This window comes from Alligator mississippiensis, chromosome 10 (genome assembly GCF_030867095.1).
Source record: "Alligator mississippiensis isolate rAllMis1 chromosome 10, rAllMis1, whole genome shotgun sequence".
Lineage (NCBI taxonomy): Eukaryota > Metazoa > Chordata > Crocodylia > Alligatoridae > Alligator > Alligator mississippiensis.
Genome location: NC_081833.1, coordinates 67,759,771 through 67,779,186, shown reverse-complemented (window position 1 = coordinate 67,779,186; position 19,416 = coordinate 67,759,771). Strand labels below are relative to the sequence as shown.

Below are 19,416 nucleotides of genomic sequence, written 5' to 3'. Positions count from 1 at the left end.
AATAAATGTTAGTACATTTACCATCTCCCCAAAGAAGTTGTTTTTTCAAGGTGGACATTTTTAACATTGGTAAAACCATCTGCCAAAGCGTGAAGATTTGTATACTGAGGAATAAGAGAAATATTCCATGATGAATCACTGCATCTTAAATACAAAAATGATTCTAACAACGTTAAACATTGCATTATTCACTGTTGCTTCAAATTGTACATCTTTTCAGTAATTTTCCTACTCCAGGATATTTTTTCCATGTGTTTTATTGTCATACTGGCTTTAATTATACAGCCATAAGGCTGTTGAAAGAATAGATTCCAGAATAGATACAAGTATTTTCAAACCAAGCAAAATTTGAGGGTGAGGGTATGTATATGAAATATCTTGTCAGACTGGAATTCAACTTACCATATTCAAAACAAAGATCTGAATACATACGTGTGTAGAAAAAAAATTCAAAATGTAGGATTCAGAAAAGGAGAGGAACAGAATATAAATGTCTATCTACAACATTCAGCCATAAATGTGCAAAAAGAAGATAGCACTGGGTCCCGATTATAGCTTCTTTCTGATGTGATTGTTACGTGATCTTCAACCAGTCACTTATGGCAAGATCCGAAAGGAGACAAAGGCACCCTCATGCTGAGAACCGCTATGCTTATCTTTTTTGATGCTTTAGAGTAGGATCCAGGACCATACTAGGTGCTTGGGCTCCCTGCACAATGCAGGAGGGAGTTAAGCATCTTAGAATGGGATCCAAAATAATGACCCTACTGATCTGCAAGCTGCCTAGACTTGGCTAACAAGAAATGATGAAGACAGGATGTCTTATATTTCAGTCTTCTCCAGGGTTTAGGCTCCTAAATGTTAGGTTCCTATTATGCAAACACTTCTGCATAACTGAATCTAAGTCTTGTGCTATCAGCTACTGATGTGCACAAAAGATAAGCCCAATTATGCCCAAATATTAGCTCCAATTCCTAAGGCAAGTAAGTTTTGAAGATGCTTAATTACTTTGAAGGTGCTTGGCGAGCAGCAGGAATAAAGCCCTTACCTTTCTTTAGCTTTAGCAAATGAACCTGTTTCTCTCTCAGAGGATCCAATATTTAAATAAAGTGATTCTCAGCCAGGGCTCATGCATCCTGGAGTGCCTTAAGATCCTTTCAAGGGGGTTGCGAGGTGCCACACAATGTCATCACTAGGGACCTACTCAATTTGGGATTTTGCAAAATTCAGCGTGGTCTTTGAAAGCCGCGAAATTAAAACAAACAAACAAAAAATAGAAATAAAATGCTGGCTCCCCAGTGGAGCAGAGTCACATGATGGACAGTCCTCTTGGCCAATCAGTGGCAAGGGGGGGGAGGGGACCTGCACGAGAGCCAGCCCTCTCAGCCAATGGAAGGCAGGGCCACTGGGGCCCCTCGGTCAGAGGCGTGGGGGCCCTGCCGCGATAAACCTGTGAAAATGGCAGCCAGCCCCACGATCAACCCGTGAAATTGACTGCCTGCCTCCTCGATTTCAGTAGGTTCCTAGTTACCACCGTTAAGTTTGCAAACACGATTCACAAGATAAACCCATAGATTTCAAAAAGAAATCCATAGTTTTGTTTTTATGAGTTTATTGCAACGGGAAAACTGCTCTATTATTGTTCTATACTCAAAGAAATGAGTGAAAACTGAGAACCAGCATTTTCTGAGGAGTGCTGTGAGGCTTGCCTTAAGTCTAAAAAGGTTGAGAACCACTGACTTAAGATAGAGGAACAAATTACTGGTGCACAACTACCAGTTTGGGGCATGTAAGTGCCAACCTGGGTGACTGACTAGAGCTGTGCGTGTTAAAGGAAGTGACAACGTTTGGAACTAGAAGCAGGAAAAAGGTCTCAGACCCACTTAGGCCATGGCTGTGTATTCTGAGCAGGATGAAGTCCAGCTGATTTCACTAGGTTTCTACCTTAACATGCACAGCTGCTTTGAGCACAAACATTACATAAAACTTAGAAATGGACCGCTTTGTACCTGCCGACAAACTATTACTAACTGGCTTTTCTCACCTCTGAGATCTACAGAATTATATTAAAAATAAATAGGAAGAAAGGAATCTAGTAACAAAGTTTTGAAGTTACACCATTTTGCACATTATTCAGTTGAAAACACAGTAAAGAAAAGAAGCCTGCTAAATTACAGAAAGATGGTAAGTTTATAATTTTGTCTCTTGATTTCTGCTTTTGTTTACTAATTGAAGGTCTAATTGGTTTGCTCCATTTAATTAACACTGTTCTCATTTTAATGAGTTATTTCACTGCGTATATTAGCAGATGGATAAAACGCACAGGACATGAATAATAAGACAAAGAATTTAAAATTTTGTTTATTTTGGAAAGATTTTTTTATTTAACTTTAAATGCTTCTGAAAAGAAAAGATTTTTTCCTCAACTCTGGCAAGAGCATCTACAAGACATTCATCCCAGCTAGGGAAATCGTAACATCTATCTTTTAATTATTATTAAGTATTGTCACAATATAAAAAAATATTTTCCCCAGGAAAATGCTATAGTGGTTTACCTAAATCTATGAAGAAGGGACCAATATGTTGTGTGTCATGATACGTATAGATAGATGTGCTGAGCTAGCATGCTGAGTAGATAGTGACATCTTGTTATCTGAATTTACCAATATCAAGCCAGTAGAGAAAACTCCATCTGAATAAATTTGCTGTATACTTAAAGGTGGTGTTACTTCCCACAACCCTACATAATTCCAATCTTATGTTCTTCAATAAAGATATTGCAGTCTCCATCAGGATTACAATGTATACTCATTTCAGGAAGCAAAGGGTGACTACTTCCATGATATCTGCAGCCCCAATTAACTCATCAAAACTGGGTTTCCCACAGAAAAAAAATACTTTGTATATGACCTGAATATTTTTACGTAAGCATGTATAGTAAAAGCTGTGTTAGCCGGCGTTTTACTAACCGGACTACTCTATTAACTGGAATTTCCAATATCCCCCATTACAAATCCTCACTTTAGCAACCAGAATCCTTGCCGAGTCTATCTGGCGTGCGCATCAAGTATTTCTGTTGTTTATATTAGTTAGTGATGCTACTGATACAGGAGCTGCTGGGAGCCCTTCTACTTGATATCCACGTAAACGGAGGGAGAAAATTTTTTTGGTGGGGGGCTGAACACGTGCACCCTGCCAGGCAGGAAAGTCTGCAGGGGAAGGGGCAGGGGGAGGAGAAAGGGATCTATGTGGGGCAGGGTGGGCTGCTGCTGCAGGTTGGAACTGGTATAACTCTCAGATAACCGTAATTTTTAGGTAACCAGCATCCCCCTTATCCCACTCATGCCGGATAACAAAGCTTTTACTGTAATCGTAAATGGGACATACAGAATATGATTTCACTGAACTGGAGCAGAATCCAGGTTCAACATCAAATCTGATTCATAAAGGAGTCTTACCCATTGCTAAAAGGGATTTTACTAATTGTATCATAAAGAAAAATGGTTTTTTTGTTGTTGAAAGTACAATACTATATAGTGGAAACTGTGGGCAGCTTCCTTTGATCAGCATAGTCAAGAGCACGTATCACTTGTGAAGTACCCGTTTGATCTCATGATTTGTCAAACTGCAGTAAGCAGCACTGTAGATTTTCTTTTTAGCTGCTGTACCCCAGTACCTATCACTGTAGAAAAGGTTAAATCCAGTAACCTGCGGGCTAATTTGGCAATTCTCATTTTGTACGCTAAGGCTTTCAGCACTGCTGTATATGAAAAAGGTCAGCTGTCCACATCACCTCCAACGACCAGAAAAACAGTAGAACTGGCAGTCCTTTTTCATCTAAAAGAGCAAACTGAGGACTTAATCCTGAGGCATGCTAAATGGCCTCAACTCACACTGCAATTTAGAGGAGATTGGCTGGTTGGGTATTAATAATCCTTTCATTTCAGAATTGCAGATTCAAATCCATCCTAAATTAATGGTGACTTTAAAAGCTTTAGGGGTATAAGTTTGGAGCTGTGTTGGTCTAAGGACAAGAGCACAGACCAACTGCAGATGCTTCCTCAGCCTGACGAAGGGTATTTATACCTGAAAGCTTGCAAAGAATTTTTCCAACAATCTGAGTTGGTCTAATAAAATATATCAGATTTGCCAAATAATATTGTCTGCCTTTAAAAATCGGACGATTATTTGCTGGCCGACATGAAATTAACTAGTGAGTTTGGTTTAGTTCTCACTTCAAAAAGAACCAACATATATTTTAGCACAATATGGAACCTTACTAGTTACTCAGTCAAGATCAATATTAGCCTGTTCCTAAAGAATAAACTCTTCTCTTCAATGTGCAGGACGGTCTCTTCAGAAGATGGCTGAATTATGCTAAGAAGGCTGTACAGAGAGAATTCCAGTGTCCCTGCTAGGTCACTGATTTGTTGAGGCAACAGATTTATGAGGAACAGCAATCTGAGCAAGAGCAATAAAAATGAAAAACAAAAAGCAAGTCATTAAAAGCAATGTCACCTTTTTATTATGTGTATTACAATAGGATCTAGTGGCACTAAACAAAATTGAAGCCCCATTATGAAAAGAGGTACCTTGCCCCCAAAATTCATACTTTAAATTTTTACTAAAAGGAAGCAAGACACAGAAATAACAAATTTATTCAGTGTTGCATAGGAAATCTGTGACAGAGCCAGAAGCCAGGCGTGCATCTTGTGTCTTCCAATCCTGTGTTAAACCATGAGACCATGAAAAATACTGTAAGTTTTGATGTGTATAAAATGGGTACAGAAATGATAAAAAACAGAGTCCAGTTAGGACTCCTTAACCCATCAGTATTTTATTTGTCTGTAATTCAATGAAGGCATTAATACCAGGCAATTTCTGACCCAGAAAATAAAATATTAAAAAGTTTGAAAAAAATCCAAATGAAAACCAATTAGGTACAAAGAGAATAAACCAAATATTTGCTTCCCCCACCAAAAAGATATAGTACCCTCATGTGCCAGTCTCACAACTCAAAGTTTGTTTTTTCTTTTCTCATACTGTGTCTTGTACAATGCCAAGAGACTATCCTCAGATGATGAAATTAGATTTTCAAGATCATACTCCACATCAAACGTAGGTCTCTCTCCAAAAATTACAAGGGCTAGAAATACAGCAAAGTGTGCAGTGAGTCCCCATATTTCATATGATGTATTATGCTCAGGGTCATCATACACAAAGGAATGCATCCAATGTGAAACACCATCTGATGTTCTATAAGGCAGAGCTGTGTACTTTACTGGATTGATAAAGTAGTCCAATGGCACCACAAACACAGCACTGACTTCCTCTGGGTTAGGACAGGCCTGGAATGTGTCATCTATAAATCCTGCAACTGGTGTAACCAAAGAACCCATCTAAAAGCAAGAAAGACATTAACCTGTATGAAATAAGTAAAAATAAACTATTTTAAAGATGTTTAAAAAATAAAAGTATCAATTGAAAACCTATTGATAATTTACAAGCCAGTCATACTTTTAAAGCAGTTTTAGTTCCTGATTCAGCAACATAGTTAGTGTGCACATATTTTACAACAAATGTTAGTGGCTACTTGCGTCTTTACATGTCTTCAGCATTTCACTGAACTGTATAGCCTGTGTATCCTCTCAGCTGCAGGCAGTACAGAACAACCTGTTTGAGTTGTTAGCTTCTGCATGTGCAGCTCTGGGTGAGCTGCTTCCTAAACCACAGACAGCACAGTTGCATCTACACAATGCCAAAAGGGGCACAGGGGGAGTACGGAGGTGGTGTCAACAGTGTGGCATCATGTTGCTTCCTGTGTAGTATACGCCACTCCCAGGAAGCAGTGCAGCATGCCTGAGAATGCCATGGCAAGTTTACCATTTAAATGTGGTCCTAGGTTGAAAGGGAATGCAGCGAACAGAAACGCCACCTGACAAAAATCAGCCTGGTCTATTTTGGGGAGTTTTCCTGTTGTCACAAACTCTCTAGGATTTTAACCCAATTTTTGTGATTTACTAGGACAGTGGTGTGGTATGCCTGCCCAACAGACTAGCCAAGTAAAGTGCTCCCTCCCCAGGCACTATTGGGATCACTGCCTCCCAAAAGCATACTTGATGAGCATGGGCAGGACACTACTGGGTCAGGTTAGCTTTTCCTGCAACTGCTGCACTTGGTGATATGGTGAGTGAAGATCCCAAACCCTTAATTTGGCAGTAGCTCTAGAGCCAGGGAAAAGTTAACCTGGCTCTTGGTGGTGACACCTGACGTTGCACCAATAGTGTATTCCTGCCCCTGCTCTATTCCATATGGCTGGAACCTCCAACAAGTGTCCATGCCTCCATTCACTGAGGGTGTTTGTGCGTGTGCTTTGGAGGAAGGGAGTGGCACTTTCATTAGAGTGGCTGTACTCTGAAGTGCCTGGAGCATCTTGTATATCAGTGTCCCTGCACGGACGCTGATACACAAGATGCTAGAGTCTGCTGGAGCATGCTAATTACCATGCTGCAGTAGATTTGATTAATTGAGTCTGCTTCAACATACTGTAATTATAGTGCATTGGAGCAGCATCACGGCACATGCATAGGTGCCCTGAGTGCCCGTGCCAAACATAGCAGTTGCCTGAGCCTCTTACGGCACATGTGCCACAGGCAGGCCACCCCTGTAGTTGGAGATACTTATTTTTAAACAACGTACATACTTATTGCAAGCATCTCTCTTCCATTGGGGAATAAAAGTTTTTAAAAAGGATGCATTTTACAGAGAGAAAACATTACAATAATTCTCCTCTTGGATAGGCTTCTACCCCTATTTGTTAGTCAGCAAAGAGTTGTTACAGTTCCATAGAAAACATAGGTGTTCCAAATACAGGTGCCAGAGTTTGTTCTCATTTAATCTAAGTATGAAGTGACTCTAGCTAAATTAAATGAAATCACTCTGGATCATTATTATGGTAAAATGAGAATAAGACACATACAACAAACTAAAAAGATCTTCTTAAAAAGTGAAATATTAATTGTGTAATGAAATGAATAACAATTCTCAAAAGAGGTTACAAAGCTAGATAGATCTTTGGTTTCACTCACTTCAGTACTTATTATTTTTATGCAAAAGTGGACAATACTTTTAACAGAATGTTAAAAGTTTAGTTCTCTGTGTATTCAGATGTTAATGCATCTTTCAAATTATTATAATGCTACATAATACAACTGGATAGAAAATAGTGAAGACAACAGTTATAAAAGCTAGGTTTATCCTTTTCAGAGTCTTTGAATTTTGGTGCTTCAAACAGTATCTTTGCATGAAGTTTCAAAATATTAGATAAAGCATGTTTCCATTGTAATCCTAAAAGTAATCCTACCTTTATTCTTAAAAATCTCACAGTAAGAGATCAAATGACAACACAGAAACAAATGTTACCACATTACTGAAAGAAAATTGCTACCTAAACTCAAAAAGATGAAAAAGCCCTGCTTTCAAAATGTAACGCTTTATATCCTGTCTCAGTATGTGGAAACTGTTCCTATGTGAGATAAGGCTGGAGGCTAGACGCTTGTGAATTTATAAACTAACACTGAGATATAGCTCAAAAGATATTTCCAGTGCAGAAGATGCCTACTGCCTGATGTGCCAAGGGTACCTGAACAAAGATAAGAGCCACTCACTGTTACAGGTTTGAAATAGGACTGGGAGTGAAAGGCAATGTCAAGTTTCTCCAACAAGATTCTTTCCAATAAAATTTTGAACTCTTTGATTTAATTTTCAGCTTACTTTATCAATCCCAGGTACAAGTCTACAGATGACTTCCACCTGCTCTGGACACAGTCCAACTTCTTCCTTGGCTTCTCGGAGTGCAGTGGCTATTTCATCTCTATCTGTTGCTTCACTTTTACCTCCTGGAAAGCACACTTCCCCTGGTGATGTTCTCAACTAGAAATTAAAGGAATATCGCTAAATACTATCAGTTCAGCAACCTTTTTGAGCAGGTGGCCAGCGCTAGTGACCCAGCCACAGCTGCAAATTACCTGCAGCACCCCAGCCCTTCTTACTCTGGGCCAAGCGCTGGTCTCCCACATCCCCTTAAGGCGGCCATCACTAACTAAACGCTGCCAAGACGGGTGGCCAACATTGATGGAGAATGGTTAATTTGGCAGCAAAAGCAAGTGGAACTGAAGCGGGGCCACAAGAGACCAGCCCTGGCACACGTCAGAGAAAGCCGAGGTGACAGTAGGTGGTCTGGGAACACGGGACCTTCAAAGGGCTGATGCAAGTGATACTGTGGCCCATGCCACACATCCCATATATTACATAATTAACGGGTTAATCCCACAATACATTTAGACCAGCCACAAGTGCAAAATAATTCTCATGGCATAAAAATGTCTACCCAGCTATAAAGCCAACCAGCTATAAAGTTAGTGCTTGATGCTGCGTAGCTAGTTTCTATCCAACTTTAATTTAAATGTGTAGCCAGGCCCTGTGTCTCCCAGTCCCTCCATCACTCTTTCATGGGCCAGGTCAGCTATTTGCAGGCTGGATCCCGCCTGTGGGCCATAGGTTGTTGAACCCTAGCTTAGACCATTATGGCATGGATTCATACCCCACAGCTACCCTATATGTTTGTAAATCTGTCTGGATCAAATTGCTGATAATTGTAACAACAAGACCTCCGCAGATCAAAAAAGAAGCTTTTCCAGACTTATGGTTACATAGAGCAAGGACAGAACTTAATTTTCAACAGACTCACCCCTTCTTTCCTGGTTAACTGCAGCTTAAATCCTAGCTAATGCTAAAGGCTGGTTTCCATGGGTGGATGTATGATTCTGAAAAGAGCTAAAGCATCTCCAAGGCAGTTACATAGAGGTAGAGAAACTAGAAGTAGCTAGCAGACAGCAAAATTGTACTAAGAAAGGTTAACTTGATTAGTGGAACATTACTCTGGAAGAACAATGAGCCATTAAATCAACTGGTTTCCTCAGCTGCCCAAATAGTAATGCAACAGCTGCTGCACTGTGAAGCACGAATTAAAGCATAACCTAGGTCAGAAAATCAGCTTCCCTGGTTACTACACAAATCCTAATTTTGGGGGGCTGATTTTGGAGGGAAAAGATGCATACTGTATGCAGGAAAATACAGTATATTGCTATAAAATGCTCTGTAGTTTGCCACAGGTACTTTCCTTTTAACTTTAAAATTTACATGCAATGATTTTTTGCCATATCTCCCTCACATTAAGTGCTTAAGGTAGAGGGGATTCTTCAATGAACAACTATAAAAATCAATAGCTGACAATCACTCAGAATAAGCAACATTTCAAAAAATAATTTCAGTGACACAATCACAGTCTTGTAGAAAAGCTCCATCAGACTGTGTGATCAGCTAGTGTAAATGTAATTATTAGGATTTCAAGTTTTCTGAGTACAGAATTTCTATTGTGCATTTCAGGGAGATATTTGCATCTCTCATGAGCAGAAAACAGCTAGGTTACTAACTTAAAAAAAAAAAGTACAAGCAGTAAACCTAATAAATACAGTAAGAAATGAGCAGGTTTAGAGACAAACAGAACTGGCATAAAAATGAAGAAAATAAGTTACCATATATTTGCTGTCTCATTTTTGGAAAAATGTAACCATTAAACGCCAATTCAGGAATCACACTATTAAGAACTTTAGGATGTGTCAACTTTTCTACTAAATTCAGGAAACTTAATCACAATCCCTTGTCTTCCAAGGTAGAAATCTTTATTAGATATCACAGCACCATTTAAGTATAGTACTGGGTATTTCTTCTGTAAATACTAGAGTGATTAGTTGGCACAAATGCTCATATGAATGTACCAATGAGGGCTGGTGTGTTTACATACTAGTTGCATCCATTTTTGGAACGTGGGCCCCTAAAAACCTTCAACATTAGTTAGGAACTGTATGAAAAGCTAATACAAGAATAAAAATACAACTACTATGAGTTGTTCATCTCCTTCCTCCTTCACAAACAAATTAATCCTCATGTCACGTTAGATGTTATTAACCTTCAGGTTCACGTACCTTCATTGATCTGACAGTGAACAACACATGCAGCTTTTCATCTTTAACCATTAAAGGCATCAGAACAGATGCTTTGGTTAGTGGCAAATGGGAGAATTTGTCTCCAACATCGTACTTTCTTAAGCTGATCTTAGCTTTATCTTTTATACTTTTTCTAAGAAAAAAACAAAAAAGCTCCATCACCAACAAAGCGGTCATCACTTAAAAAAACAAAACAAAACAAAACAAAACACACATAAGAAAATTGTTATAAAGGATTTGGAAATATGACAGTTCTAAAACATAAAGAATTCGGTCAATTTCTCATCGTTATAAAAAGGCAAACACGGGTAAGCGCTGTGCCCCGCCAGGCTCTCGACTATTTGAATCTGAGATATATACACCATTATCATCTCATTCCCAAAATAGGTTGAAAATTTCCAATTCATAATACAACTGAAAGCTGTTGCAAATTATATTTATATATATAGATATATATAAATCTATATATCTATATATATAGATATATTTGCACTAAACCTCTTTCCTCCCGTTTCCCCATTTGCAACATGGAAATCCTAGTTATCCGCGTATCTATTCGTGCACCTAAAATCTTCAGGCAAAGTAAGTGACCAGGCAGGGTTAGATTTGAATCAATAAAAGTCATTTATTATGCTTATGCTAGAAAGCCCCGCTCCCTCCGGCCGGGCCCCGCCCCTCCCGTGAGGCCCCGCCCCCCACATGTCGGGCCACGCCCCGCTCCCTCCGGCCAGGTCCCGCCCTCGCCGCTGTCAGGGCCTCGGCAGCTGTCTGCCCCCCGAGCCGCGGGAATACGGACAGGGCCGCTCCGGCGCCTCCAACGAATCGCCCAACGTTACCTTCGCCGGTCAGCCCCGGAGCTCGCGGCCTCCATCTTGGCCCCCGCCCCTCCCGGAGGGGGACGCGCTTTGCCCCGCCCCTCCAGTCAGGTGATTTGCCAGCTCTCGCGAATTGGCAGCTCGACTCCGCCAATCAGCGCCCAGCGTCTCCAGGTACCGGGTTCTGATTGGCTACAGTGGTCGGCGGGTGGGGAAGGAGGCTGTGTTGAGCGTGGGCCTGAGCTTGGCGACTCCATGTGCGCACGCGCAGAAGAGCGTGTCCCTGCGCCTGCGCGCGCCTCACTCTCCTCGCTGTGGGCGGGGCCGGGGAGAGTGGGCGGGTATAGCTGGCAGGGGTGGGGCAGCCAGCATCACGGGGGTTTCATGGGCTGGTTTTCAAGTATTGATGAATGAGTGATGTGACACCTTAGTTGCAATGAGACTAAAACATTGTCAGAAAATAAAAATTAAAACCCCCTAAAAAAAAAAAAAGTAAAATAAAAACTTTCAGTGATTTCAGTTGGAAAGAGTTATTTATTTTTTACGCTCATCCTTTCCCTCCCCAGGGGCTTTTCCTGCCTCAGAGCACAATTTTTTTGATGTTCGGAGCTGGCTTTATAATCCCCTTCAGCCAAACCAAGGTCAGACGGCTGTTTTTTTATATTATAATTGAAAAAAATATATATAATTAAAAAAAATAATAATAAAGAAAATGATAATACAAAAAGCCAGGCTATCCCAAACCCATAGATATAGCTTGACGGCTTGCTGTCTGAGCTGAGTGTCAGAAGCAGGCGGGGGCGGTAGGATACCAATCAGTGCAGCCTACAAGCGTGCTCACGCTCCTTGTTTCACACAGCGATGTATTTCTACGCTGGTCATTTCAGTCTGATGATATTCTGGAGGAGAGGGTGTCGCGTAGCAATGCGGGAGGCCCGAGCCAATGCAATCTTCAAGAAAATGTACACCGCATCAAAAGTAATGTTTATGTGTCTGCAACAGGAAAGCAGCAGCTGTTGAAATACATCCGTTTTATCCCATGCTGGGGAAAACAATGTGCTCTCAGATACATGGTAACCAGATTTACCGACCTGCTTCATTGGGTTCGGCTTGTTTCAGGACCAAAGCTAAACTTGATGAAAGCAATGCCTAAACCAATTTAACTGCATTCAAATTGGGGCTTTGCACAGGTGTGGCTAGATCCGTTTGAAACCAGGGCATCTTTTTAGGTATAAGAAACTTCTGCCAGTAGAACAGGTGTCAAACTTCCCATGCGATTGTAAGAGTAGAACCTGAAGACAGTGATGATGTGGATGTGGAATAGGAATAAAACTTGCATTCTCAATGCTTTTGTGCAAAAGGTTTGGAAAGGGGCATAGGCGACTGGTGCTTCCTGAGTCTGGGGGGCACCAGATTGCCGACGGGGGTCCCCCAGCGGCTGATCACCAACCAGCGCCAAACCCGGAAATGCACTTCCAGTTTTGCGGTTGGTGCTTCCTGGGGGTGCACAGCCAATCTTCCAGGGTGCACCCTCTACGCATCGCCAATGGAAAGGGGCCTTGATCAGGACTAAAGATTCCCAACATTAAAGCACTACTGTGCAATTCTTGCAAGGGCTAATATCAGCACCTAGGAGCAGGTTCTATCTACTACAGGTCCTTTTCTAAAACAGAAGAAACCATAGTTTGAGTTTTTACACAGGGATATTTTTATGGTGGGCTACGAGAAATTAAAACCTTCCTGATCAAGTCTGCAGACAGCATTTTTACCCCCTCATAGCCTTTGGGGCAAGTGGAACCACACATCTTTCTATTTTCAGGGGGAGGGGAGAGGACAAAAACCATTTGAAATCACCACAAAATCCCATTGTTGTATTCACAATTAGAAGTTGAGTCACTTGGATCAGTCATCAGCAGTTTGGTCTATCTTCCGTCTCAAAGAATAAATGTCCAGTTAGTTCAAGATCAGAACTTTGTGTCACCACAAACCTCAACTACAGCTCAAGTTAATTGAGGAGAAGTCAGGGGCATCATTCCTCTGCTGGTCTGGTCCAGTTTTGAGCACTGTTGTAGCAAGTTTTGCTTTTAAGTGTCACTGTCTAGCCCAGTTCTGTAACTTCAGCTACATTCTCATTGGCTGGACAGCCCAGAAAGCTGCTACATCAATCAGGTACTTTTATTGCTGCTATTCCCATTAGACTTCCATGTGTAGTGGAACCAGCCTTTCATCCTAGGTTCAGCTGGACCATGCCACAAAGTCAACTTTGCCCTGCCAATACTAGTCCTCTTATGATGGACACAAAACATGATGGCTCTTTTATGTATTTCCTAGAATTATAGGCGTTTATCTCTAAAGCAGAAAATTCATAAAAGTTTTTCAATGAAGCCAAGGTTTGTTAGCTAACAAAAGTCACTCGCTCATCTAGTCAGTATGAGTCTTCACCCAGGCACCTCCTGCACAATTCCTATATTCCTGCATTAATACAGTATTATTAAAAACATTAATCAAAACCAAAAAATTCTGACCAAAGCAAGAAAACTCAGTAAGAGGAATTTTGGGTAAATATTGGTTTTTGGGTTTTTTTGTAAATTAAACTAGACAGAACTGGCTTTCTGCTTTCTGCTACCCCAATAGAGAGAGCAGAGGATTGCGCTCTCAGTTTTCTGGCCCTTAGTTTACAGTCTGGAAAAAAAGTTACAAAACAGATTGTGCTGTTTTCCAGTTACCCTTATGCTCTGCTCGGGGTTCTGATTTCTAGACTTTAGGATATAGCTTTGAGTACTGATTAGTAATGTACAAACACTTCACTGAACAATAATCTTGCTTTAATGGCTCATCACCGGTTTTAATTGCCAATAACAAGTAAGTGGTGATATCTGCAATCCAAATGACATCTCACAAAAAGGTGTAAACAGCATGAAAAAATGCTCTGAGTATCTGAGTACTAATACACTTTAATTGGCTTGACATTTACTTCTTTTTCAATCTTGTTAAATAAATTAGCATATCAGGCTCTGTTCAGGGTATTGTACACACTTTATAGGGTAGACTCAATTAACCTGCAGCCCCTAAAATGCTTGCAAATATTCATTATTTAACAATGCATCACTGCAGTTTGTATACAGTCCACATTATAGTGTAACTTTAGTACATTAACCACAGAAAAATGCCATTTTGGTTTCTTTTCCTGATACTTGCAACAACATACAGTATACTTACATTATATTAACATTTCAGCCAGTTGCAAGGGGACTTGTGCAAGAGCCATTTGCCTCTGTTGTACAGTGCAGTTTTAGATTGCTGATATAAAATAGATTGCTTTAATCATTTGCTGTAGAAACAAACAGAGCAAAATGTAAGTACACATTGCAGATTTTATTTTTGCAAGATCAGCATGAAGAGTGAGAGGGACTGGGTGCTGTGATGTTCACCTAGAAAACCTCTATACTGGATTATTATTCCAGGGCCCCAGCTACACGCCACATATCTGATGCAGTTAATTGGTCAGTCACACAATAAATTTAGACCAGCCACACACGCAAAGTAAGTCTCACACCATAAAAATGACTATCCAGCTTTAAAAAAGCCAACCAGCTATGAAGTTAGTGCTTGAAAATGTAATAACTCTATAACTGGTTTCTATTCAGATTTAATTTGAATGTGTATCAGGGCCCCAGATTACAGTATAATTGTATCACACTTTGTATTCCTCTTCAGCTTTCTCATTCAGAATTCAGATGTGCTTCAAAAAACAAGCAACAATGTATAATTAATGATGATGCACATTTGACAAATTTCTTCTTTAAAAATTAAATTAAGTTTGCATTATTTATAATAGTTATCCCTTGGCAATATGCTTGCTACTGGCAAAAGAGTGCACTAAACAGCATATTTTATACACGCTATTCCTACAATAAAGAAAATGCTTCTACAACAAGGATTGTGGTTCTTTCAGGCCAGATCTACAAGCATGGGGTCCAACTTACAATCACTTAGTATTAAGCAAAATTACTTAGTACTACAAGTAACCCCACTGAAGTCTACTCATGGCAGTATGCATTGAGAAAGACTGTGGCTGCTGGCAGACAGTTATGCAATTTTTAAATCAATGCTGGGCTGTACAGCAAGGCTTTACATTTGCTGGTGTGCAGGGAGCCCACCAGCTTCCCACATGTGGGCACTGTTAAAGCCATGTCATGCAACCAAATGCTGATGCAATAGGATGCTGGGCTACATGGTAAGGCTTAACATGCCCCATGTTTAAGATAAACTCATAGATTGTAAGGCTGGAAGGGACCTTAGAAGATCATTGCGTCCAGCCCTCCTGCACCAAGCAGGAAAGAGAACTGAGGTCAGGAGACCACAGCAAGGTGACTGTCCAGTCTCCTTTTGACAATTTCCAGGGTAGGCGATTGCACCACCTCTGTAGGGAGCTCATTCCACAGTCTGGACACCCTAGCTGTGACAAAGTGTTTCCTAATGTTGAGCCTGAAACCATCTTCCAGGAGTTTATGACCATTGTTCCTGGTTTTCTCCAAGGGTGCCCTGGTGAACAGTTGTTCACTGAGCCCTTGATGTATGCATCTGATGTAGTGGTAAGCTGCTATCAAGCCCCCTCTCAGCCTTCTCTTCTTCATGCTGAAGAGTCCCAGGTCCATCAGCTTTACTTCGTATGGCTTGCCGTGCAAGTCTCTGATCATACGGGTGGCCCTTCTCTGGACTTTCTCAAGTTTTTCCACATCCTTGTTGAAGTGCGGTGCCCAGAACTGGATGTAGCACTCCAGCTGTGGTTTCACCAATGCTGAGTAGAGCAGAAGAATCAATTCCTTGGTTTTTCTGGAGATGCATCAATTGATGCACACCAGAGTATTATTTGCCCTGATGGCAGGTTTCTTTCACTCGTAGTGCTGGTGATACTGGTGTTGCCAAGCCTGTAGGTGTGCAGGGGATTGTTCAAACCTGGACTGGATCCAGATGCAGAGGTGCAGAGGAGGGGGGAAGCTCTGGTTCCCCACATGTCAGATTTGGTGCCAGTTATGGCCAGTCTGGGACTGCACTGCATTTGGTGCCTACTTCTGGAAGTGTACACTGCATGCAGTGTCTGCCTCGGACCAGTTGGAGTGGATGCCAAGTGCAGCTCATATCCCATCCTGGGTCTGGCATGTGGAACAGGGAAGGGCCCCTGGGCATGATCTGCTCTGCAAGGCCAACCCCATACTATTCACCAGGCCATGATCCAGTCCCTTGCCACTTTTACACTGGTTTACAAGAAGCTTGTACGCTCTGGGAGCCAAACAAAGAGTCTGATTGGTCTTTTTATCATAGCCTTCTCTAGGTTTCTTTCTGATAATAAAAATGTCTGGGTTTATCATGCTAAAAATATCTAAGTCATATAGGAACAAGAAAACGAAAGATCTTTCTCTCGGTTCAATTTTAACAAACTTACTTTGGGAACTGAGAAAAGGTGGATGTTTTTCCATCAATTAACACATTTCTGAAGGCTTAGTTGAGTTGTTTCACAGTACAATACTAACCGGACAAACTAAAAACTCTACGTGTGTGCATACATGTAGCATAAGCTCACAATGCACTAGCCTTAAAATGTAAAACCAGAAAATTAGCCTGAGACATGTAAAAATCCTACTTGAACCCAAAGGAAAAGGATATTCAGTTGGAAATGAATTGTGGCTTCCTAGCTGTACCCAGCCCTATGCTATTGGAGATACTGCAAATTACCCATTATGCCTGCATATATTGTTCAGCAGTTGCATTGCATGATGGCACTCTTCTGCCAATGAGAGCTTTAGGTGGCCAAGGAATACCGGACTAGGTGCAAAAGTAGATGAAATAGAAATGGACTATTATTTTTCAGGAAATCTTGAATATAATCAAGCTGTGTCTTCTAATACTTTGTAGTTTTTTTTGTTAACAGACAACATGCTTTAGCAACTATTATGACAGCTAATTACTGGCTGGGGCTGAGATATTAATGCATTATCTATGAGCAAAATTCAATTATGCCCTTACTGAATGCTTTTGCTGTTAAAAGGCATGAATTTAAGAGGGCTTGCATATTGATTTAAGGAGGATTAAAGAGTGCTTAGCATCTTTAGATGTCTATGTTTACCATTAAATTATTTAGATTGGGGTTGGGGCCTGCAGAGTCATTTTATCTGGCCCATGGTTTCAGGGTTTCAGTGATGGGGCATGCCTTCTTCAGGTACTCTCCCTAAGTTGCCACAAGAAGTGCTGGCTGGGGATGGGTAGGATGACTGGTGGGTGCTAGGGCCCAGCTGCCACCACTGCTGCTTTTTCCCTGCAGCAGCAGAGGAAAAATGCCTGTTGTCACTGCTTCCTCCCAGGTGCTGAGTGCTTTCCCCATGTTGCTGCCTGGAAGAGAGGCAGAGATGGGTGCTGTCTTTCTCGTACCTAGTGCCCACATGGACTCCTGTACACATACCTGCCACTGACTTGAACTGGGTTAGTTCAGGCCACAGGTAAAATAGGTTGCTGACCGCCAACTTAAATCACTAATATTTTAGTTAAACATACAGGTATTTAAACTGCCACCATTATAACTTGCTTTAAAATAAGTTAAATCACAGATTTTCAATTAAATATATAGTTATTTAAATCAGTATAATTTTAATTAAGTATACATTTGTTTTATGTGATAAAAACCACGCTTGGGTAAGTGGACTGGTCAGTGGTAGGACCCACTCCAAAGGTACAAAAAAATTAAAAGGCTGTGAGATTGAATATCCCTAAGTGAATGTGAGAGTTTCTTTCCTTTGGCAGAAGTGCTGAAGACTCATTTTTTGAAGCTGAATTGGAATCAGTCTGGGAATTGGGTTCAAGGTTGATCCATGGCTATGATGCATATCTTCATATAACAGTAGTGGAGCAAGAACTGGTCTAATAAGATTTTAGCCCCAGATAAGCCATGTTTAAACTAGACCCAGAAATGCACGCTTTCCGGTGTTGAAGCCAACTAAAAAATACGGAGGAGTGAGTTTACATCCAATACCACATCCATTACCACAACTACAATTCTGGGCAGTTGTATGGGAGGTTCCCAATATGGGACAAGTTGTGGTTTAAGTACAAGCTCTTCCTTCATATTTTCTCCCCATGCCTTTTTTCCTTTGGCCTTCCTGACACTGATGTGGCAATTATAGCTGCTTGTAGGTATGTCAAGATTTCATTTGTTGGCATGTTTTATGTTGGACTTCTCCAAAACTACAGTTGGGTCTGTAGCCTGAACTTTAATATGACCTTTTCACTACCAGCCTATAAGTGGAGAAGGGGGGAAATCAGTCAGAATGTGGAGCAAACTAATTTTAAATAACTTAGAAGATGCCTATAGTCAAAGAAAAGGAATGCTGAATAAAATCTTAATAGGTTTTTATTATCTCGTTATTGCTCATTCTCGTCATTTAATAGTAAACTTCACTATTCTGTGAAAATTTGAGACTCTCAGCTTTTAGGTTACAAAAAAGGGGAGTGTATAATATACCTCATAACTCATATGTGTAGTGTATAATATGTCACATAACTCAAGTGTACCCCAAAGCCCAGAAACCAAATAAAAAGAATTCTCACTGTTTGTCTCTCTGTTTCCACTCAGTCATTTCAGAAACCTCATTCATGATTTTTGACTGCTTGGAGCTGGCAACATGGGCCACTGCAGAGCTGGAGGCAGAGAAAACTAGCTGGGTCTTCATTGTCAGGAAATGAGCCTGCCTCTACAGACACAGCCAACTACTGTGTCTAAATTCACAGAAACAGTATGTCTGGAGACACACTTAGGGGTTGTCTATTCATAGATATTTCCAAATCATAGCAAAATTGGGCTAGAGTGGACCTAAAAAGGTCATCTAATCTAGCCCCTCTATCAAGGCAGGATCATTACTGACTCAACCATCTCAGCCAAGTGTCTGTTTAACCTGCCCTTGAAAGCTGCCAAGGATGGAGAGTCCATAATTTCTCTAGGTAGTCTGTTCAGATGCCTGACTACCCTGAAAGCTGCTTCCAATCTCCAATCTAAATTTCCCCTGCTGCAGCTTGAGGCAATTGATCCCCTATGGCCACAAAGCAAAGCCCACATGCATCCTTTCTGTAATTACCCTTCAGGTACTTGAAGCCTGTAATCAAATCCTCCCTTCTGTCTTCTCTTCTCCAGACTAAATAACCCTAGTTCTTTCAGCCTTTCCTTATAAGTCATGCCTCCCAGGACAGTAATCGTTTGTGATGCTCCTCTGTACTAGACTCTTTCCAAACTGTCCACATCCTTCTTGAAGTGTAGGTCCCAAAACGGGACACAGTACTCCAGGTGAGGCCTTATCAGTGCTGAACAGAGCAGAAGAATCACTTCCATTGTTTGCAAGTGGCACTCCTGTTGATTCAACCCAGCATGCTATTGGCTTTTGTAACAACAAGAGCACACTTTTGGCTCATATACAGCTTATGATCTGCTGTTACCCCTAGGTCTTTATCTGCAGTATTGCAGCCTAGTGACTCATTCCTCAGTCAGT

General features: G+C 41.0%; 1 protein-coding gene across 2 annotated transcripts; it reads right to left on the bottom strand.

The window, feature by feature from the left end:
• Positions 1-4,502: 4,502 nt before the first annotated feature.
• NUDT7 (nudix hydrolase 7) lies at positions 4,503-11,026 on the bottom strand. 2 transcript variants are annotated; one of them, XM_019488196.2, is made up of 4 exons: positions 10,904-11,026; positions 10,047-10,246; positions 7,774-7,932; positions 4,503-5,399 (listed from the first exon to the last, which is right to left on the bottom strand). In XM_019488196.2, exons 2-4 carry the CDS (start codon positions 10,242-10,244, stop codon positions 5,016-5,018), a joined length of 741 nt encoding a protein of 246 aa, XP_019343741.1. In that variant the 5' UTR covers positions 10,245-10,246; positions 10,904-11,026; the 3' UTR covers positions 4,503-5,015. The 2 variants fall into 2 exon arrangements, with proteins under 2 accessions (XP_019343741.1, XP_019343742.1); XM_019488197.2 differs by having other exon boundaries at positions 10,047-10,200; positions 10,904-11,000.
• Between the last annotated feature and the right edge of the window lie 8,390 nt (positions 11,027-19,416).

What these genes read in the sequence shown, in the direction of transcription:
- NUDT7 (XM_019488196.2), bottom strand. Translation starts at nt 10,244, where the DNA reads ATGACCGCTTTGTTGGTGATGGAGCTTTTTTGTTTTTTTCTTAGAAAA. An exon ending in TCACTGTCAGATCAATGAAG is followed by an intron (nt 7,933 to 10,046) that starts GTACGTGAACCT and finishes TTTAATTTCTAG; the next exon opens with TTGAGAACATCACCAGGGGA. An exon ending in TTGTACCTGGGATTGATAAA is followed by an intron (nt 5,400 to 7,773) that starts GTAAGCTGAAAA and finishes TCTTGCTTTTAG; the next exon opens with ATGGGTTCTTTGGTTACACC.